Raw genomic sequence first — 23,849 nt, 5'->3', positions numbered from 1 at the left:
ATATTTTCAACAGCACTAACAGCTATTCTAAGTGAACAGATGAGGAAAACGAGCCTCAGAGGGTGTTCTTGTGTTCGTGATAAATGTATCTCACTAATACAGTTTGCAGGTGGGATTATATATACTCAGGTTTGACTTGCAAGTTGATATTCTCCTTTTTCTTCATCTGTGACTCAACTTATACTGACAGATTCAGTTGCCCAGGAAAAACGGTCATACGCATTTTTTTTTTGTTCCCAGGACTTAAATTTTAGCCCTTCTGTATCCTCTAGGCAATAGTTTGCACTTAATATTACCCTTCCCTCCAGCAGTATCAAGATCAAGAAGCAGCAGCAATCCAGGAATGGCCAGCAAGCAGGACATTCCATATCATTTTGTAAGCAGATCCAGACACCTTTCATCCTTGCCATAAATCTTCCCCCATTTCTCACTGTTTGCCACCATTCTATTCTCACATCTGTAGTTCAAAAATGTGAAGAGTTTCATCATAGAAAAGACTCCCGTTTAACAGAAATCAAGCACATATTTTCCAAGCTTAAGTTCAGTCTGGGTCAGTTACACTTGAATACAGGCGCAGGGCACAGCATAAACATTGTGACAGAAGGGAAGATTAGAGTATGGATACTTATCATAAAGTATGTTCACTTCTGGAAACACCATCAAAGGTCATCCTGTGATGCAGGAGGGGTAATAGAGTGGGCTGTCTCTTTAATTTGTAGTCACTGGGTTCTCTCCATAAGAAACTGCACCTGGGATGAAGGTACATTTTGGTCGGTTGGTAACAGCTCTTCCCTCACCTATAAATAGGTTGTTTTTGTTTATGTGTGTGGCATTTCTTTCACCATCATCCAACTTAAACTGCCGAGCACATTTCCTGGTTGGGTTCTATTGCACTCCCCTTCCCCAAGTACCCAAGAAACGCTAAGCCATTCACCATTTTCTTAGAAAGGAGACATAGTCACAGAATCGAAGTTGGAAATTATCACTCCCAATGGGGTTAAGAAACCTAGTGAGAAAATATTAGTGGGAAGGACCATTTATTGGAATCAATCTACATTGATTGCTTTTCTCATTACTATGAAGAAATCCTTGTCCAAAAGGAACTTACGGGAAGAAGAGTTTATATTGTCTTGTGGCTTTTAGGCACAACCCACAGTGGGGAACACATAGCATAGGGGTGTAAGTCTGCTCACTCTCAACTGAGCAGATAATAAAGCAGTAGCAGGACAAGAAGATTTCCTCTGGTCACCCTCCTCTAGCTGGTCTCAATCTCCTAAAGGTTAGAGAACCTCTCAAAACAGCACCTAAGCACCAAGCATAAATATAAAAGAACTATACATAGTACTGTAGGAACTCCTTTTAATCTAAACCCCAGTTGCTTTTATAATTGTATATCAAACCTAGAGTGACTGGCAATCAGAAGTTTGCCTATTCTGCTTCTCCCAGACACTGAGCACGTCTCCTCCAGATGGTTTTCTAAATTCCCTTGCACCTGATAATGCGAAGCAAGTGTACATTCACTCAATGAAACTGACGTATCTCTATGGGTATATTTTGTCAGTTTAGAGTGAGAAGGAAAATGAACCACATAATTCACCGGCAGAGAGACAAGGTTAATAATGACAAATAGCAAAAAAGGAGAAAAATGGAAAATCCAGGATTATATTCAGTGCCAGCTTCAGAGGCACCCTTAAACTTGACAAGTAGCAGTTGCCTCCTTTTGTAAGATATTGGGGTAATTGGAATGCTCAAAGTTTCCAAACAATATCCTATCAATTATTGTTGTTGAGAAATGCTCATTTAAAACTTGCTTCTTTAAGACTTTTAATTCCAAGTTAGTGAAATATAAATTCTTCAGGGAGTGGGGTTCACAGTTAAAAGTATTGGACAGTCTATTAAAGGTAAAGAGCATGCTTTGAATCAAAAGAAATATTTTGGGGAAAAGTTAAAGGACACAAAACTGGAGAGCACCTTTTGTTCATTGAGTCCACAAATGGACTAAGGGCCAATCTAATGATGCAGCTATAAGGGAGAAGAGGTTTGCAGAGGGTCAGTTCTTAATCCAAGAATGACTTATCAAACACAGTTATAAAAAATAAAGGCTTCAGGGAAATCTTAATTTGTATGGGTAAATTGGGTTGGGTGTGAATGAATATTTGTTTTTATCTTATTCCATAAAATTCACAGATTGGCATCCATATGCAAACAGAGAGAGGGTTTTGATCTTTCTATCTAAAACACCTCACATCCTGAACAGTTTTGGTATTAACATCTCATGTTTAGACAATCATTATATTGATTTATATGATACTAAACTGTGCAAATGAAGCTAAAACAAATGCTAACAACAACAAAATAATAAAATATGGTCCAATTGTGCTATGGGACCTTTCCCACTAGTTATTTATAAGGTAAGGTAAAATTTGTAATATGAATAACCATCCTCTGAATCATTGACTCTGAGTTCAGATTTTTATACATCAGGCCTCGTAGATGTGGCAAAATGTAATGCCAAATGAGTGATTGGACTCCTCATCTTCTCTCTTTCCTCTGCCTCTGTTTTCACTGCTCACTTCTGTCCCTGAAAACACTTTCATATTCTATATCAAGCTAGCCCATGTCCCTATTTTGCCACAGCATACAAGATAAATTTATTTCAAAGTCCATGGAGATCAAAGAAGTTTAAGAAATAGAGAGTATAAAGTCATATAAAGTTAGCTTTGCAGCCCAAGCAAGCAGAGGCTTAAGAATAGAAGAGCAATTCTCATTTGACTACTTTCATCTGAATGAAAAAGAATACCAATTTCATAAAAATGCTAGGCACTTGCTTATCAAAATGTATTGGAAGCAACATTAGAAGTACAATATACTGAGTTAAACTAGACATTGCATATATTACAGATGCAATAAAAACATTAAATTATTAGAAATGTTTTTAAAAGAAGATGAAATAAGCAATGCTTAAGGAATCAACTTGAACCTAAAAAAATAATACTTAAGAAAGAAGGAAGGAACAAACGAAGGAAGGAAGGAAGGAAGGAAGGAAGGAAGGAAGGAAGGAAGGAAGGAAGGAAAGAAAGAAAGGGGAAACAGCAATATTGCCAGATATGCATGTCTGTACTCCTAGTACTTGGTGATTGTAAGGTCAGCTTTGTCTAATGTAATAAGTTCAAAGGTAGGTTTTGCTATATGAGATTCTAGGAGGCAGAGAAATTAGTTAGGAAAAGTAAGCATTAAAGACTTTTGAAATTTTTGTCACAGACCCTCTAAGAAGCCCTAGCAGGCACAAAGTCGATAAATACCAATTAACACCTCTGTGAAGTCTGTTAATAAATGCCAGATTCTTTGGGATAATTTGGCACACTGTAGAGACCATGTCAGAAGTATATACACATGTGACACTGAATACAAGTTCTGAGTAAGAACAGGAGGTGACAGACCCTACATGAATACACAAAGCAGAAAGAAGTTCATTGTTGATATGTTTTCTTGGATGTCTTCATTATCAATTTCTATTGCCAAAATCCTGTTGATTGTTCCTCTGGATTTTTGCAGACAAAATACTGAATTTGTTCTACATGAAGTATTTTTACATTTTGTTTAGACACTGAAAATAATTCTGGCCCTTTTTCCCTGGGAAGATGATTTTGACAATGTAGATTTGAGAGCTGTTTTGTATCTACTGTCATCCCCTTTATGAGGTCAAACTAATGGTCATGGATGGAGTAAGAGCAGAGATGTTGAAATGGCCATTCACATGTCAAAAGGTTCTTGGTGAGTCTACTTGTTGGCACCATTTGCAAGAAGAAGAGAAGCATGAAGTAGGCCAAGAAGAGCTGTGCCACACCCATGATAAGTCGTTAGAGCTCTGAAGCTGGGATGGCCCATTAGCTATCCCACTGGGAGTTTGGGATGATTGTGCCTTTATACTTTGCTGCTACCAGTCATTGGATGCAGGAAGCCCTGGGGAGGAGATGCAATTTTAAGTCAGGCATCACTCTTCCACCAACAACTTTCCCATCAGCAGAAGAAGTAAGCCCTTTGGTAATGAAGGATGATCAAATTGTACAGCACAGCATCCATACACAGCCTTTAATCAAGATAGTCTCCTTGTTTACCCATAGCAGCCCAATAAGTGGTGCAGTAGAATTCAGCTGGTCATGGCTATGACCCAGTTCCTCAGGACTAATTGCCCTGTCCTTCCTTTACTGCCATACTCTCCTGGTTATTTTGTTCAAATGCAGAGGGTAAGCTTGCAATCACCCAGTTCAGCTACATGGCGACTCCCACCATTTAAAATGAGGATGAGCAAGGGAAGGAACAGCAATGGTGGTCTGGAATCCAGATGAGATAATTTGCTACTCAAATCAAAGTAGCTTTGAGACTTGCAAAGCTGGGCATGTGAAAACTCATGCAGAGGAGATGACAATTCGGAAAGCTGCTAAAACAGCAGGCTTCATTTTTACAAAGCCAGGGCTTTGTTGCAAACCTCACCTCCTACAACCGCTAACACCTGGTTTGGCTCTGCCAAGTCAAACATTTCTTTCTTTTTCCCTCAAGCTTCTATTTGTGCTTTGGTCAGCTGTAACAGAGTCAGTGAAACTATGATAAATTGGGTATGAAAACAAATAAAAAGATGTGCTTGAATTGCTTGCTGACATATCCTGAACCGAGCTGACCATTTCCCCAGAGTTCTAGAGTGCAACAGCCCCATGCTCAAGCAGACACAGAGAAACTATGCATGGAAAATGACACACTCCAGTGCTAAGTCATAGCTGTGATTTGCTCAGAAAAAAAGCCCAGATACACACTCATCAAAAATCAGTGTGCCGCGTCTGCTTAGGTTTTGATTAGGTAACACATTCCCATGGTTCAAAGAACAGAAGTATAAAAAGATCTATAAAAACCGTTGCTTATTAAGAGGAATCACATAGCAGAGTGTTGATTTGTCATCTAAATATTCTAGCAGCTTATGTTCTGAGAGAACAGCATGAGCCGGACTTTTAAAACCTTATCGGTTTTATCCTTGCAGAGAACAATACCTGCTTCTTGTAAAAAGTCAAACATTACATAACCAAATGACAGTGAATGTGGAATGTCTTCATAATCCTGTGTCTCTGAGAAAACACTCACAATTTTTGCAATTTTTTCATGACATATACAATTGTGAGTCTTTTTAGCAGAAAAATAAAATAAAATTACATTATACATTATAAATGATAAGTTGCTAGGTTTTTCAATTCTACATTGCATAGTACATTATATATAGTGGAAATCTTTCTTGTTAGTATATATACACTGTTGACTATTAAACTTTAGCATAATATTCCCTGTATGTGTATGTATACCAAAATGTACCTAGTCCATTATATTTTACATTTTTAACACATCTGTGAAACAGTTATTCAAACTGCTTTTTCATTGTTTGCAATTTATTTATCTTGAATTCAAAACAAGTCATTTCTGGGGAAATTAATGAGAAGTCATTAAAGGAAGCTTTGTAGGAAGAGGAGAAACTCCCAGAAAGGTCTACAGATAGCATAGCATGCTTGGTAAGGGGACAAATTTATAGTTACACTAACCAGCCAACAAAGTACTGTGCGAATAGGTGATACCATTTTCCACACTTGAAAGAACATGAAAAAAAATAAGTAGGGACCAGTACAGGTAGAACAAGTAAAAAAGAAGATACAAGTAGGTTAGAATGGAATAAACGGTGTGAATGTTAATAGGTGCAGAGTAAATTGCTAGAGTAAACCTTTATCAGAACTAGCAGGTTTTGGCTAAATCTAATTTTGAGACAAAGTAACAAAATTTGGCTATTTAAATATATTACTAATTCAGGCTGGAACTATGTCATAGTGGTAAGGTGCAAGCTTAGCATTCATTAGGCCCTGGACTTTGTTCTAAGAAGTTTTATGCTGCTAAAATAACCCACATCAGTATAAGCAATAATCCCATCACCATCCACACTCACTGTTCAGATAATATCTAAAATATTAAGATCAATAAAATATTGACAAGTCAACATCCTGTCATGAGTATAGAAGGTTCAGTAAAGATCCACCGCTCCCTAAGAGCATCTAGGCAAATAATAGTATCCAGTGTGGAGAGACATTTAATCATTACTAAATGTGAGAGAGACATTTTCTTTAGTAGTGTAGCAACTAGTAAGAAGGCCATGCTCATAGGAAGAACCCCTTACCTATATATCCCTGTAAGCAAGCTTAATGAAACTCATAGATTATTTTTAAAGACATGAAAATAAATGGAGACAAGTTAAGAAGATGAAGGAGGTAGTGGGATAATAAGAGATACATATAATAAAAATGCTTTGAAATAATGTATGAAAGTGTCATCATGAAACCTGTTATACAAAATTAATGTATGCTCAGAAATATTGAGAATCATCCATTAAGAAATAGTAGAATTGAAAGGAAACGGGTTATCATCACCCAAAAGGAATTGTTGAAGGATTGAGACACCTTTACCTGAGGAAGAGAAGGTTAAAGTAAGACATGTTAACAGCTTTCAAAAATGTGGAAGATTGTCACATGGAAAAGAGATTAATCTTGCTCCAGGTCATCTCAAATTGTGGACAAGGTCCATTAAGAAGAGATGACAATACTTTAGATTTTCAACTAAACATGTGAACACTTGTGTTTTTCTAATGAGACTTTTTTTTAAAAAAAGTTTACTTTATATCAAAGACTGTATGTAATTCATCACTGTTATTATTCAACCAATATTTTCTTCATACATAGTCCAGAAACAAAATTCAACACAATCCTTGCTGAATTTTCATAAATTCTTAATTAGTGGCATTCAAAATAATGAGGCCTTATTATACACTGCTTAAGAAAAATTTTCACATGCTTTAATCTCTTTCTTCCTATGTTTATTTCTTAATCCCATGCCTTGGCCCACTGTGTGCCCTCAACTCCCTCTGAAGCAGAGAGTACATAGAAAACCCACACGAAAATGTAAATCTGAGAAATAAATATGCGTGGTTGGTTTTATAAGAGTAAGAATTAACATTTAAAGCAATGGCAATTTACTCTGATCTGTAATTTTGAGCTCCTGTGCTGAAATTGCTCATTTGGAAATTACCAAGTGCTTGGGTCTCGTTTGTGATCGTCTTCCTGCACACATTCAGCACACAAAGGAGTTATAATGACCGACTGAGTCACTACCGCCATCTCCCCGAAGCATGTTCTCCAAATGTCAATACCATTTTCTATGGTACAGTGAGGATGACTCTGAAGCACAGCCTGCTTACACCACAGAGTAGGCCCAAGACAGCAGAGAACTTGGAGTGTGTTCAAAAGGCATCGCCATCTCCCTCCATCCTCTGCTTCGGTGGTAGTTGAACTGCTGTGTTGCAGATAATTTGGGATTTGCAAATCATCTCTGTCATTCACTCCCATTGCGAGTAGGGAGATTGTTTTGATAATGTCCCAGTAAAGCTGTCTATTCTTGGTGAAATTATACTCGGATTATAAATTTATACCAGAAGCACAACTGCAGATAGATAGAATTAGGAATGTGACTACTATAAAAGAGTATGTGTAAGAAAATGTTTGTGCCTTTGTATTTTGTACTTTAGATACACTGCTCTTGGGGCTTCGTTTGTTTGCTAATTTGTCTGTTCGGTGTGCCTTGGTTTTGGATTTTTGAGACTGGATCTTATTGTATACCTCAGGCCGGCCTTGGACTTTTGGCAACTCTGCTTCAGCCTCTCCATTTCTGACATTATAAACATGAGCTGCCTATAATTCCCAATAGGTTAGCCCAAACTCAAGCATCCGATCTTTCCTGTCTTTGATCAGGGCACCGGTATGTTAGTTGCTAATGGTTGTTGGATATAAATTAGCTAAATTAGGAACTCCTGGTAAGTTTTATTCAGGAAAATTAAAGAACTCCCCAAAACTAATTTTATTGAATATTTTATAGATTCTATGTAATAAAAGAATAATGGTCTCTATTGGGGGCTGTCTCTCATATAAAATCATACTGATATTACCTGGGAGACACTATCTTTTTGAACAGTTACATCCATGTATAGCTCTATCATTACTAAATTTATTTTGTTGTATGTTTTTTAACATCTAATTCTGAAGAATTCTTAAGTGAATGATGAAAGAAATGAGCTTCAAATGCAACACATAAAATTGCAGTCAAACATAAGAAGTTCTTGGCATTTATTCTGGTTTTTTGATATTGCATTGCAAAACAAAAGTGACTTCATAAACACCTATCCCCATGGTGCTCACAAATGATAGAATCTCCTTTACTTAAAAAAAAATAAAAAAATACCAAAATGGAGGTGTCAACTATCTGGAGAGTTGGGGTTATAGCTGTGAGCTCACCTGCTCTCTCCAGTGAGTCAAGTTTGAAAAGGCCCAATGGACTGTGAATGGAAACTCAGTAGAATCTTTAACACCTTCAGAAATATTTTTAAAAAGAAAAACAATAGTATAGCTGTTTTTCCTTCCTTTAGGGTTTTCCATCCTACAAGCAATTATGGAAGCAGCAGTGCAAAACAACTGGCAAGTGACAGCAAGGTCTGTGGGAAACATAAAGGACATCCAGGAGTTCAGACGCATCATTGAAGAAATGGACAGAAGGCAGGAAAAACGATACTTGATTGACTGTGAAGTCGAAAGGATTAACACAATTTTGGAACAGGTATGTCTGAGATTTAGTTCACTCCCAGCCTGCATGCTAAAGCATTATCCTGAGGCAGTTGCCATATCTGCTAATAAATTAAGTAGCCAACACACTAAGCATGCCAACCGTTTTCATAGCCTCTCTAATCCTTTCTTCCTCCCTAGTGGCTGCACGGGAAAAAAAAAAAAAAGAAAAGAAAAGAAAAGAAAATTCTAAGCTCATAAAAAATTGCATCGCATGATTAATTTGAATGTCTCTACAATTTAATGCTACATATCAGATAAATCCACCCCTCCACTCTTCTGTTTAATAGATAGCTGGTTATTTCAAAATAATCCTCTTCCTTTCTTATATCTTCTTCCCAACAGGGAACAGACAATATGTTAGGCAGGCTGGCAGGTAGGAGTTTTGTTTCTCATTACTAGAATATGTACTTCCCCAAACCTTTCTAGGGAACATCAGCTATTGTTGATGAACGTGGGTAGATACCACTTACCAGGTTCAAATTGTCTAGACTATTCTAAATAAAGCCTATGGATTAGGAGAAGAGAAAGATAATAGTTTAAGGGGTTTTTAATTTCACAAACTTTATTATAAAAATCATGCAAATAAATAAAAACATTAGACACCAAAATTAACCAGACTTCTATATAGTTAGAATTGGCATTTGGAACAGAAACTGTGAAGAGTCACACTAAAATGTACACTTTCGGAATCAAACCTATTTTATGCATTTATCCACCACCAAAACTACTAAGATCCAAATTGAAACTTAGAACTAGGAAAACAATTAACTTTATGTTCTCTTTCATATCTGATGTCCATTACCTGCCACCAGTCCTTCCTCATCCCCTTACATTTTTCTTCTCTCTCTCTCTCTCTCTCTCTCTCTCTCTCTCTCTCTCTCTCTCTCTCTCTCTCTCTCTCTCTCTCTCTCTCTCTCGTTATACTGTAGCTTTCATACAGAGCATTAAAAATAAGATGACATACTAAGGAAATGGTTTTAAAAGTGTGAACTTTTATTTTTAAAAAGGGCAAGGTAAGTAGACATAAGACTTATACAGGTTCAAACCAGACAAAAACAACCCCAGCACACAGGGGGGTAATTGAAGACAGAGCCTCACCCCTAAGCATGAAGTTATTGATACTTGCTGGGAGAGGAAGTCAGTTTTCTCTAATAGAGTGTCACTAGCTATATCAACCCCACTCCAGGGATAGTTGTAGTTGTTCAAAACAAGTTGGATTCCATGTGTTTTTCTGGATTTTTCTTTAGTTTCTGCTTTAAGAAAGAGAAAGAACAAGAAGTTAGGTGAATAGGGAGGTGGGAGAGGATCTGGGAGGAGCCAAGGAAGGGGAAAGAACATGTTTGGCATATACTGTATGCAATCCCCAAAGAATAAAAAATATTTTAAAAGTATAAACAATTTTTTAAAAAAATTGAATAAGATTAAGGAGAAAATACAACTCAATGGGCCAAGATGTTTTCATTATTAAGCACGAACATGGAAATTTTAAACTAAAATTACTGGAAGTATTTGCCCTAAGCTAGAGGGAAACTATGTTTGGGACAGAGGGCCGAACTGAAATGTGTTGAAAGTTTACAGTTTTCCTCAAAAGTCTCCCTTTGCCAGTTAATGACAAAGTATCTGTCTTGCCGTGAACAAAACTGTAAGGGAAGCCTTCGATTCTAATTCAAGCCCAGTGTGCCTGGGAGCCAAAAGAGCTTCAGAGATCAAAAGTATGGTGAGCAGCCATTACCTGTGAGAGCTTTATAGGAAATGAAATATTAACAGTTTGCCAGATCTGTCCCTACTGAGACAAAAAGATGAGAGAGAACGAGAGAGAGAGAGAACGAGAGAGAGAGAGAGAGAGAGAGAGAGAGAGAGAGAGAGAGAGAGAGAGAGAGAGAGAGAGAGAGAGAGAGAGAGAGAGAAGAGGTGGGGAGGGGGGAACTGCTGGTGCTACAAGCTAGAAATACAAAGCTGTTCCCTTGTTAAGCTCAGCACTGCTTTTAATGGATGGAAGTTCACAGAAAATGTAGAGCCCAAGCCTGGTTAGTTCCTCAACTAGCATTCTCCTGAGCAACACAAATGATCCAAGCTCTCTCTCACTGGAAAAAAAATGCCTTCCTTTGATTTTCTCAAATCTTAAAAATGAAGAATCAGGTCAGTGATGATGCTGTATGTACTACATGCCCTCCAAAATGTTTAGACCAAAATAGCCTTTTAGTGGGTGACCTATTTAATAGGGCCAAACAGAAGAACATCTTTCTTGCCACACTTTTTGTTTCCCTTCTTTTTTATTGGGGACTTTGGCTTCATGAGTATTCAGGATTCTCTGAAAGGTGTGGACTGTGGGGCTTTTCAGTTCTGTGTAATGGAAAATGTAGTGGGGGAAGCTCGGAGTTCTATATACCTCTGAAACCTTGGGCACTTAGCTGTCTGTACAAGCTTCCTCATTTACATGATGGACAAAACAAAATCTGCCCTACCACACAAGATTGGTACAACCACCCTAGAAGGCATAAAATGTTGGAGAGAAAAATCAGTATCACAGGAGGAAAATCAAACTGCTAAAGCTAAAAAAGTCTGTTTTTCATGGCTCACTTTTCTATCTTCCTATCTTCGTTACGTACTTTCAAAATATCCCTCAGAATACCCTCTGTGCCATTTTACTCATTTATCTTCTTTAAAAAATGAAACAAAATAAAAGTGTCAAAGTGTTTGCTTTTTTTTAACCATTGAGTAGCTCCTATGAGACCATATGTTCTACAAAGTAGTGGCTAGAATGTACCACAGAGTGCATGGTAAATAGTAATGGAGGAATGGTAGGGTAGACACTTGATGACACACACCTTAGTACGTTTCACTAAAATTTGACTACAGTTCCATCCAAAGCAGTGGTTCTCAACCTTCCCAATGCTTTAATATAGTTCCTCATGTTGTGCTAACCCCCAACCACAAAATTATTTCATTGCTACTTCCTAAGTATAATTTTGGTATCGTTATGAATTGCAATCTAAACTTCTGATATTCAGGATATCTACTATGCAACCCCCATAGGAGTTGCAATCACGGGTTGAGAACCGCTGATGCAGAGAGAAAAGAACATGTAGTCATATAATGTGATTGTTAGAATTCATATCTTTAAAATAGAAACTCTGATATCTCTCTTCCAATGATAATAAAATTGCTCCTATTTATTTCCTTTTGTTGAAATTTATTTATAAAATAAATTTCTCATTAAACAAATTTCTTAAGTAAACAACTTCAACATGGCATTTCTTTAAAGACATGCTTTTAAAAAGAAGTTGAATCTTTTCATTGGAGTCTAGCCATTCTTCTGACAAGCAGCATGATATAATACACAGATTTTAGTACAATAATAACATTCATAACTCAATGAGTATCAAATTCTAAAAGACAGCCTCATATTTTAAGTGTTTTCATTGTCATTTAGGGTTTTTTTTTCCTAAAAAAGCTCCCAAAGTCTCTACAAAATCAGGTTTCACTTGACTATCTGAGATAAGAGAGCCTCTTGTGCTTTTATAACACCATTGTCAATAGATCAGATTTAAGCATGAAGTTCATATTGTACTCCAAACCCATCAGGTATTAGTTAAAATATAGTAGTGTAGTACAGTTATTCAAATATCATCAGATTTTCTGTAGTTTTACATAACATAATGGCAATACTGCATCATATACATTATTATTTTTCCTGTAAGTATTAAAATAATTATAAGATCAATAGAAAATTTTCCAACATTTTTTCCAAAGTCCTTTCTTTAACTCTTCCAGCTTTTCATGTAATAATAGAGAAGAAGCAGTTACATGTTTATCTTTCGTTAGTGCCTCTGTGTAACTGTTAAGCTACAAGGAAGGTATAATACATTTACAACTGTGAGAATTAATAGAAATTGACAGAGCTAGAGGCAAATAAGACCGTGCTAAGTAAGTTCTTAGAGATCAGTGAATATAAAAAGAAACTCTATAGATCATAAATCCAAGACTTAGGGCACTATTTTGTTTCATTTTTCTAATTTCAAGAGTTTTTTTTTAATCTTGTTTGGGGTTATAATACAACATTTCTCCTTTCCCTTTCCTCCCTCCAAGCCCTCCCATATATCCTGCCAACTATCCTTCAAATTCCTGGCCTCTTTTTTCATTAATTGCTATTTCATGCATGTATACATATGTATATACATGAGTATGTGTGTCTGTTCCTGTGGGGGTGCACACATATGTGAGTGTATGTGCATTTGTGTGCATATGTATAGAGGCCCATAGTTGATATCTTGTATCGTTCTCTATCAATCTCTACTTTTTATCAAGATAGGTTCTCTCATTGAACCTAATCTCACCCTCAAGTGACTTTGTGCCAGGAATATAGTCTGAATGAATTCTGTCACTTTTTGTCAGCTTTTTGACAAGGGGCAAATAAACTGCCTTCCAGTATTCCTATTTTCTCATCATAAAACATAAAGATTATACCAGATGAGTTAACTTGTACAAATTGTTTGGAAAAGTCCCTGTTTCATAGTGTTGGTACTCCACTGTGATGCCAAAACAAAGCACTTTTACACAAATGGTCCCTTTTGAACTTCACAATCGGATGCCAGCAGGGAAGATGACTTTATTACAAATTTATAGCTGACAGATTGAGGATGAGAGACTTCTGCATGACTTGTCAAAACTTGACTTCCAGTTCAGTATCAATATATGACGGAGGAAGGGTAAAATGTGGGACTTCTGACTCCTAATCTAGTGTTCTTGTGCTAAACTGCACCATCTCCTTTAATTTCTAAGTTACTCATTAAATAAGCCATCAAACTCGAATGTGGCCCACTCATCAGATTCAATCTTAAAATGATGGCACAGAAATTAAAGACGATCCAAAGAAGAGTGGCAAGAAAATGATTAAAGCGTTAGAAAACAGGCCCTATGAGGAAAGGCTATTGGAGTTGGGGTGGCTTTTCCTGGTGAAAGAGAGCCAATAAGCAGTTTAATCACCATGCCCAAGTATAAAGAGTTACTATAAAGAGGGTACTGAGCAACTCTTCTGCATGCCTAAGGACAGTACTAGAGCAAACGAGCTGAGCTGGACTAGAGAGACAGTCGGCACTAGGAAGGACTCATAAAGGAGAGTGGAAGAAAAGAAAACCTCCCCAGTTCTGAGTGAATGAAAAGTAAGACTGTGTTGAATTAGTGAAAAGTTAACATTAACCAAGTTTTAGAGATTATTTTTCTAAAATGCACAAAAATTTCAAGTTCATACTGTGGGCTAGCAAATCAAGATCCTTAGAGAAGACTTAATGAGGGGGGGGTGGAGCATCATTCCTGGGTATCTGTGTTTGCGGGACTCATATCAGGTATAAAAGTCCATAGATGCCCCTTTTATAAAATGGCATCACATTTGTATGTAACCTATTCATAACCACCTGAGTAATTTAATTCATTTATAGACTGCTGATCAATAGACTGTTGATCAATCAACTCGAGCACTATTTGCGGATCAACTAGATTTTCAGCATCACTTAAAATAATTAAAGGAACTAAAAATCTTGTGCTACATATGATAATTGGGCATTCGTAATAAAAAAAAGTACTAAGTGATTATAGTATTCCAGACACTATGCAATAGTAATATATATATATATATATATTTATATATATATATATCAAGGTAAAACATATATACTTATGTATTATAGTATATACTTATATTTACTAATTACTTATATACTTTTTAACATGTGTGTGTATGTGTGTAAAAATGCATATATCCCTATAAGGTATATTGAAATATTACCTTTAGTTTTAAAGATGAAGAAAAGGAAACCTAAAAAGTCACACAGCTAATAATTGGTGAATCTAGAATTTGAACCCAGGGAATCTGGCTGCATATGCAATTAATCACTGCACTAATTGGCCCTGCATCTGACTGAATTTCAGTTGGAACTTATTCAACCAAAAGTTATAAGATAAGCATCCTGATGAGGCCTGAAGTGGCTTTGTTTACACAACAGGAATTTCACAGATATTTTCTCCACTTGATGAGGAGTCATATCCCATTAACACAGAGAATTGAGAACATACCGTCAAATCGACACTTTCCTGAAGTGCTCATTTGTAACAAACAGGTTCATTTACTTACAGTACCAAAATACCCAAGGTTTGGAATGCGACCTACAGAGGCATATATTGCGAAAAGGACTTGCCCAGAATGCTCTGTATATAAAACTAGCATCGCTAAAGAATAGGCCAAGAATTGTGACCTCCATGGTCTTACCAAAGTCTTCTGGCAATACGTGACTAGCAATGCCTCACACCTACCCCACGCCCACCTTAGCACCTAGAAAGCCAAGCACGGAGTAGAAGTGTAAATATTTATTTGAGACACATTGCAGGTAGGTGCTTAGACTTGAGCAGGAGGACAGCAAGGGCTGTCATTCTCCCTCCTCCCGCCACCACCACTAGACCCTAATGAAAGGAACCACTTCCTTAAGGGGCGAGCTTTAGAGGCCTCCTCCTACCACAAACTCTGAACCACGAAGATCTCTTCTTTCCCTGTGGTCTTAAGAGTGTTTGAAAGATCCGTAGCACGCTGAGCATCGGGGGACAAGGTAAAGAGGAGACAGACACAAAAACCAAAGTGGACATGCCTAGTCAGAACACACAGGCCCAGGACATTTCAGAGGAAGCAAGGCAAAATAGGAGAAAATAACACTTGGTGCCATGAAACAAGATAAAATATACTGTGTTTTGAATTGGCTTTCCCAAAACAAAAAAGAGCACTTTAGGATCTAGGTTTCTCAAATTACTTCATTCTTTATCTCTATACTACTTAAATGACAAAAATTTGAAAGGCATAAAAAATGATTTGACAAGACCAAGTCAGAAAAGAGAATTTTAGGGAGATCTTACTTACGAGAACTTGACAAAAGCACCCTTCTCAGATGGAGGGTAGGTTTAGCCACCACAAGGTCTGAACACAGGTCTTACTTTAGACCCTACCCTGTCCTGCCCTTCCCTGCCTTGACTCCCAAGATTTCTGTATATCACAGGTAGGAGAGTCTGTCTTGAGGAAAACCTATTCTATCAGTTTCTTGCTTTATTTATGGAAACAAGCTATAGAACACTGACTGGGCACACAGGCCAATCCAAAGCATACCAAGTTTTAGGAATTTTAGCATTCAGCTATGTCTGTGACCCTTCATTTGTACTCTGTTGTATGAGGAGGTCGCTTGTTTTTCCTGATTGCTCAGACCCAAAATAAGCATACAGAAACTGTATTAATTAAATAATTGCTTGGCCAATCACTATAGCATATTCTTGGCAAGCTCTTACATATTAAATTAACTCATTTCTATTATTTTAAATTTTACCATGAGGCTTGTGGCCTACTGGCAAGGTTTCAACTGGCAGCTACATGGCATCCCCCTGACTCTACCTTCTTTCTCCCAGCATTCAGTTTAGTTTTCCTGCCTTGCTCTACTCTTTTGTCCTATCACAGACCAAGGCAGCTTCTTTAATCATTAACCAATAAAAGCAACACATAAACAGAAGGACCTCCCACACCAGTACTCTGGTTATGGGCCCAGAAAATATTAAGAACAAGTGTGCTTCTATTCATCTATAGCTCTCATTTTCTAAAGACATTAATGCTGTTTAATATTCATTTTAAGAGTCAAGTTTTCTGTATTTCCCAGTCTCTTCCATCATAAATGTAGCTCTTAAGTTGCCTATAATGGTATTCTTCAGTGAGGCTGGGTTTAGGAAAGTGGCTTTTTTTAGTAGTGGACTCTCTTCCCTACTAATATGACTACTACAGAAAATAAATTAGGCATCTGGTAGAACTGGAAGAGAGCAATACTCTCGTTACTTCTTTGGAAGATAATGTCCTTTCGTGGTCTCACTGGAGTAAGTGAAAGAGAATCCCAGAGAACCTTCCAGATGCCCTCATATAATTTTGTTTTAATCTCTAGCCATTCCCTTTTATGCTACTGAGAATATGGAAAAGAAAATAGTGGTTGCTGCCAAGAATCGTAACCTGTCAAAGTGCTGAGAGTAAGTGACTATATGGGGGGGTACAGAGGTGGCTCAGCAGTTAAGAGCACTGGCTGCTCTTGCACGGCACCAGCATCCACATTGAGTGGCTGTCATTTCATGTATGCTGATAGCTTCTGACCTCCTCTGGCACCCACATGCATGTGGTGGTGTGCATACAGACAAATAGGTATGCACACAAACACATCAATAAAGTTTAATAAATAATTCATTGACTGGTGAATGCTCAGCCATACATGGGACATGTCTATTACACCCTCAATGGTTCGTGGAACAGCACAGAAGACAAGGTCAGTGGCAGAACAGAAAGAATGAAAGAGCTGGAGGACGAAGAGGTGGATCATTGTGTTGTGCTGTTCTAGTATAAAAGGAACTGGCAACAGCTGTGATTACCCACAGGCAACACACAAGGTTTTGTTCAATAGCTTCTTGCTATGAGGGAGGAGGGGAACTCACGAGGCCCCCACCCCTCTCTGAGTTCTCTAAGCAGTTAATGGTTACAGAGGAAGGAAGAAACACTTTCTTCAGTGGTGCAGTCACTGGTTAAGTGTCCATGCTCTTATGAGAAACTTCCTTTTTATGCTTCTGTCAGAAACCTTAATGAAATTCATTGGGCCACACAAAAAAAGGCATGTTATAGGGCAGGTCTATTCCCTATTGTCAGTGACTATCTAAATCACACATTATGTTCAAGGGTTTCAGTGAATAATGTTAAGCAATATAATGAAAACGTCATGTCTTCAGGTTAAGAACTAGAGACCACTAGATACCACGGTTGAATAAGTAACAAAAGGGTCTTCACAAAAGATTAATGAAACAAGCAAATTCTAGAAAGAAACTTAAATTTGTTGGAAATGGGGAAAGAAATGACACAGCCAAGTAGCACACACTAGGAGATGAAAGGAGGCCAAAAAGTATTTTTTTCTACACGCTGATCTATATTTGAAAGCTCGTCCATAGGACATTGGGGAGGAGGGAAACAGAAGAATGAGGTCTCTCTGGCTGCTTCTAGATTCAACAGTAAAATAAAAGATACGATTCTTCTTTGTTTTCCTGTGCTATTTCGTTCTCCATCTCCATGCTTAACATTGTGGAAACACTTGAATGAATATTTTTAAGCAAAAATAAATACACCTCCAAACTATAGGACATCATTGCCAAAGCAAAACATATTACTGGATTACCTGAAAACATATCCACTGTAAACATGAATTCTCCAAATGTCAACCTAATGTCCTCTCCACCCTTAAGTGAGTGGGTTTCTATACTTGTATTAAAACCTTTCAATATATTAAGGGACTTGGACAATCACTGGCAGTCAAAAATAAACTTGCTCCCTAACATGCAGCAATGTATATACTGGGAGCTGGTAACAGACGGTAGTATTCTACATTGAGGGACTTTAGCTTTAGTTTATTTTTTTTAAATGGCTTGATTATCTGGTCATACTTCCACTAGACTGGTTTGGTGAATATTTAGAAGCAAATTCCTTCTGGGAAAATAAAAAGAAAAAACTCATTCACAATCATTACTTTGAAACAGAAAGACTCTTGATTGTTTCAGATGATAGATATTGTTGGCCCCAAAAAAGGAAATTTTCCTATTAGACCATCAGCTTTTTCTTCTCATCTTTAAAAATCTGGTAGCTCATTATTCACTTATTTCCTAGGAGGCTTGGAGGGGTATTTTTCAAATCAACAAAAATTCAAATTACTTTTCATTAACTAACTTCAGAGTTCCTTCTGAAAATTCTCAAGGACTAAGACTCTCTGTGATTAAGGAAAATATCCAGGAGTTTTAGAAAGCAGAATATACAAGCTTGAGGCAGAAGACCTGGATTTTAGCACCAAGCCATTAGACTTCAAAATGTACTTTATTGCCTAATCCCTAAAGCAAATGTGTTAAATGTTCCCAGAGACTTCCAGGTCCAAGAAGCTATGATTCCCAGTGCTTTGAAAAACAAGATCGAGAATTCAATTCACAAGATATCAGTGGAGGGAGTAGGGATAGTATATCTCGGTGGGATAGTATGTGTGATACTCTGGGTTTAATCTCCAGCACTGCAATGAATGACAGGGAGGAAAGAAGCTGTGAGAGAGAATGAGGGAAGATAGAAAGGGGGAAAAGGAAGGAAGAAAGATTAAAAACAGAGAAAGGGGAGGAAAAGAACAGGAGAGAGAGGATAGTTCCATTTTATCTTACCTCATGCTAAACTCGGTAAGTGGAAAAGAGTAAGTCTTCCTTTCTGAGGAAGTTTACAATCTAAGAAACTGACAAGGAAACACAATAATTCTGGAAGGCAGAATATGACAGCTATCACAAATGTGTGAGTCAACTTTCTTGCTTTCTCAGATTGCCAGCTAGTGACTGTCATTAAATGGTTTTTGCTGACTGACGTTCTTGAAAGCCTGAGCATCGGGGAGTTTTCTAAGACTTGGGAAGACAGATGATAAGGGACATGAGAGAGTATACCCTTAAGACAGCAACACCACTAGGAAGTTCATCATGTACCTCTATCCTTAGAGCCCAGAACAACATGCATCCCTGTTAATCAGAGTTTATGTTTGATTCAAGTTAGTACCACATATGTATAGATATGAATATCACCTCAGTACTTCCAGAAAATGCCTAGGAAAAATTCCTATTAATTAAAGCCTTCTGGTAGTTGGGTTCTGATTGATTTGTTTGTTCGTTACAAACTTATCCTAAGTCCTTGGCTATCTCCACATCAACTACTCTCCTCCTGCTAGAGCTTTGCATATAGAAACATTAAGAGGAAATCAGAAAAAAAAAAAAACGTATCTTAAAGACAAACTCATCCCTCCTCCTTAACATCAGAATTTTAGGACTAAGTCTGGTACTTTATTCCCAGATCTTAAACATAGGAACCAATGTAAGTATAACAATAAAACTGGTGTAAATATCACCTTTGTTTTTAGTTGACCCTGTTACAGATCAAATGGGGATTTAAATAGCTATATTGAAAACCAGAAATAGAAGAAAGCCTTCACCAAATATAACCATGCCATCCCTCTACAGAAAGTGCATGTATTTTCTGTTGGCACAGAAAGAAAGCCCCCGCTACATCTGAGTTTGTGTGGCTTCCACTGTGAACACCTTGGTTAAGTCTTTGCAGACTCTGAGAGTGTGACAGTCTTGGGGGTTTCAATTGCTGGCTTGGAAACACTAAGTATTTTTTAAATCACCATTGGGCTTTATTAGGAAATTTTCTCAGTTTAACAGCAACAAAAATGTAGCAATTAGAAAGTTTGTCATGCAGCTGCATGATTACGGGAGTCCTTTCCCAGATTCTAACAGATGTTACAACAAACTGTTTGAAGAAAGCTGCGAGAACCACAGTTCACAAGAGCAACACAAAAGCTAGCTATTGTTCAAACCCACGTTCCCACGGGACCCTTATATTTAAAATAATTTAGACCTCTAGGCTCCCCTACAGAGAGGCACCAAGCAAATGCAAAATAAGATCAGTAACAAAAAATAAAATCAAATGTGTAGATTTGACTTCTTCACCATGCAACCATGAGCGGCACATGCAAATAATAAAGCAGTGCAAATATCTGGACTTTCATGCTACTGAATGTGAGATCAGACCTAAACAAGCATTATGGCACTATCATGAAGCACCGTCTTGGCTCTTCCAGTTAAATGAATCTTCTTGTTGGAACAGCTTTGCCTCAGTTCAGAGATGGCAGAGTCAAACTGTCTTTGTCCGAAGGTCCCAACAAAGTGACAACTGAAAGGAACCATGTAATGGTCTAGACAGAGCAAGGGATTAAGTAGATTGGTAATACCCAGAGTCATTTCACTAGGAGCAGAGCTAAAATAGAAGATAGTAGGCAAGTACCACTATTCTATTATCAACCTTTTCTTTCTTCCCTTATCTTCCTTCTTTCTTTCTTTCTTTCTTTCTTTCTCTCTTTCTTTCTTCCTTCCTTTCTTTCTTTCCTCCCTTATATTCTTTCTTTCTGTCTGTCTGTCTGTCTTTCTTTCTGTCTTTCTTTCTTTCTTTCTTTCTTTCTTACTTTCCTTCTTTTTTTTCTGAGACAGAATCTCACTATGTACCTCTGCCTGGCCTGGCAATAGCCATATAGACCAGGCATGCCTCAAACTCACAGAGATCTGCCTACCTCTGCTTCCTGAGTACAACACCATCCCTGCCAACTTATTTTTAATAAACATATATGGCTGTCAAATAACCTCCCACCTGAGCAAATACCACTCCTGTTCCACTCTGAAAATAGCACCTGATGAAACATCTTCTGAGGGAATACAGCTCGAGACCAAAAATTAAAATTCTTCATTAGGTTTTTTTTTTTCAAAATCATGTCTTCCCTTGCACAGCCCCCTCATCTTTTTGTCACGTTAGTGATATCAGCCGTGAGATATAAAAAGACAAAAGTCCTTCCTTGCCCTACCATCATGACTTTAGAATGAATCAGGCAGTTTCTCTAAGGCGTTCTAAGATGCCTATTGAGGGCAAGTCTACAAATATAAGGGATTATAATTAGAATCACGTACCTCACTTCATGAGGAGGAGTAAATGAATGAAGGAAGGAACTTGTAGCCATGCAGCCTGAGAACTCAAAAAGGACTTATGCACATATAACCTTGTTGTAGGAGAAGGTCCCTTTGTTTCATCCCGGTGCCTGGCTAGCATACACTCCAAATAATCACACAGAAATTGTATTAATTAAATTACTACCTGGCCCATTAGCTCTAATTTCCCATTGGCCAACTCTTACATCTTAATTCAACCCATTTCTACCAATCTGTGTAACACCATGAGGTCATGGCTTATTGGGAAAGATTCTAACCAGCATCAGTTTCAGGCAGGAGCTTCATGGCGTCTGCCACTCTGCCCTTCTTCCCAGCATTCAGTTCTGTTTAGTCCACCTACCTAAGTTTGTCCCTATCAAAAGGCCAAGGCAGTTTCTTTATTCAACCAATGAAAGCAACACATAGACAGAAGGACCCCCTACACCATAACCTGAAGGAGTCTGACCTGGCTGAATCAGAGAGAAGCTCAGTGGCAGACCTGTGAGAACTGTTTCCAGAACATAGGCTCTCTTCCTGTTTGTCTGTGCAGCTTGATGCTACATTCCCAAGGTCATTGTTAAGGTTTAGATTTGAGAAGGGCACCAAAACAGGGACAATTATTTCATTTTTTATTTGCTTGTGATGCAATAGGCAAAATACATCTTTCCTAACTCAGTGAGGTGAACTGGTCCTACAAAGCGGTGTTCAAACTAAGGGGCATGGATTGAAATTGTTTTCATGTCTTTAGTTGAATCTCTTGTAGAAATCTTAGCAGTAGTTATATCTAAATTATTGTGAAGAACTGGGAAAGGCCAAGCATGGTGGTACATGCCTTTCATCCTAGCACTTGGGAGGCAGAATTACTTATAACTCTGAGTCTCTGGCCAGCCTGTGATACCAAGTCCCAGGCTAGCTTGGTATACATAGAGAAACCCTGTCTTTAGAAAAGCGGAGCAAGAAGTGGGACTCCTAACAAAATTCACTATTGGTAAAAGATATGCCTGTCAATATTACGACCACAAACATCAGGAAAAGGAAAAGTGAATAAGTGATTTTGTCCATCATAAACTGCATATAAGGTTAATAGATACCAGCCCCTTTGAAGGTAAATAAGAGAAAAGAATCCCAATACAGTCTGACCTCAGTACTACAATGTCTTGGATTAAGAGATAAAAATCAGACACGTTAAAGAAATGTCTAGACAGTCAAAGAGGATACTTACAGAAAGCTTCTTAACGGTCACTCCTAAGTGCCTTGCTTTCAACTAATGTCACTTCAACAGTTCTGAGAGTCCTTTGAACATGTCTTGACGTATTTCAGACTACAGCTGGTTAACTTGAGAACATTCTCCCAATAAACTGTCCCTCCTCCTGCTTCCTGGACAATAGAAAATCAATTGTTCCTTGATGGGCTGCTTTGTTTCAGTTTGCACAAATGTGCAAAGGAAACACATCCTTTTTTTTACACACTCATTAACTTAATTTCCATCTCACCCACACAAGCACAACACAATCCTTCAAACACTGACCTAAACCACTTTGCCATTTGGTATCCATGGCAACCACCAAAAAGCTGCTCAGAGAGAGCTGCAAGTAGTGTCCGGAAAGTACCCCTCTCAGCAGCGCTGTTAACTCTTCTGCATTAGCCACATCAATAAAGGGTGGCAACAGACCCACGCCTGAATTCTCAGGCATTTCTGTTTTCAGAGAGGAGGACTGCTGTTCACACCATTTTTCCAAGGGGTGAGAGTTGGGTTCAGCTGCTTTCATTCTCCACCTGTTGAAAATAAAGCACGTAGTGTCCATGTTGGAAGGAAAGAAGAGTTTTTCTTGAAAAAGCTTCTCAGTGTTACATTTCCCAGGTGATTCTCTTAACTTCAGCCTCCACCAAAAACCCTGCTAACTAAACTATAGCCAAGGATCAATCAACTAAACTATAGTCAAGGATCAATCTCTGTCTCTGTCTGTCTATGTGTGTGTGTGTGTGTGTGTGTGTGTGTGTGTGTGTGTGTGTGTGTGCTCGTGCATGGAGGACAGAAGTCTTCCTCAATTGCTCCCCCATTGTATACTTTTAAGGCAGGGTCTCTCACTGAACCTGTTGCTTGTTGATTCATCTAGACTAACTGCCCAACAAGCTCCATCCAGCGATCTTTTTCTCTCTGTCTCTCCAGTGCAGTGATTACAGACACACTCTGCTGTACCTCAGTTTTATGTGGGTGCTATGAATGGAGTTCACTAACTTGGGTAGCTAGGCTAGCTGGCTAGCAAGCCCTAGAAATCCTCCAGTCCCTACCTCAAGCCCTAGAAATTCTCCTGTCCCTACCTCACAGCGTTGGAGTCACAAGCATCCCCGGTAGCCATGGGCTTTCACATAGGTTCCTTGGTTCTGAACTTAGGTTTTCATGTTTCTGCCGAAAGCACTAAACCCCCTCTCCAGCCCTATAGCCAGTGATTTTGAAATCCTACCAAGATAACATATCTGAAATCCTACCTAGTTTCTTCTAAAGCTGTTGCCTTTATATGAACTGTCACTCATCCTCTTGACTTTCTTAAC

The 23,849-nt window shown here is 38.1% G+C and overlaps 1 protein-coding gene across 2 annotated transcripts in view; it reads left to right on the top strand.

Moving 5' to 3' along the window:
* Positions 1 to 23,849, top strand: part of Gria3 (glutamate ionotropic receptor AMPA type subunit 3) — a 263,616-nt gene that overhangs the window by 126,764 nt on the left and 113,003 nt on the right. For both annotated transcript variants that reach the window (XM_038316290.1, XM_038316291.1), the window contains exon 4: positions 8,501 to 8,688. In XM_038316290.1, the coding sequence (XP_038172218.1) occupies positions 8,501 to 8,688 (188 nt within the window). The remainder of the gene's footprint in view (positions 1 to 8,500; positions 8,689 to 23,849) is intronic.

The sequence above is a fragment of the Arvicola amphibius genome, chromosome X, assembly GCF_903992535.2.
Source record: "Arvicola amphibius chromosome X, mArvAmp1.2, whole genome shotgun sequence".
In the NCBI taxonomy this organism is placed as follows: Eukaryota; Metazoa; Chordata; class Mammalia; order Rodentia; family Cricetidae; genus Arvicola; species Arvicola amphibius.
This window is presented reverse-complemented; position numbering and strand designations above follow the sequence as displayed.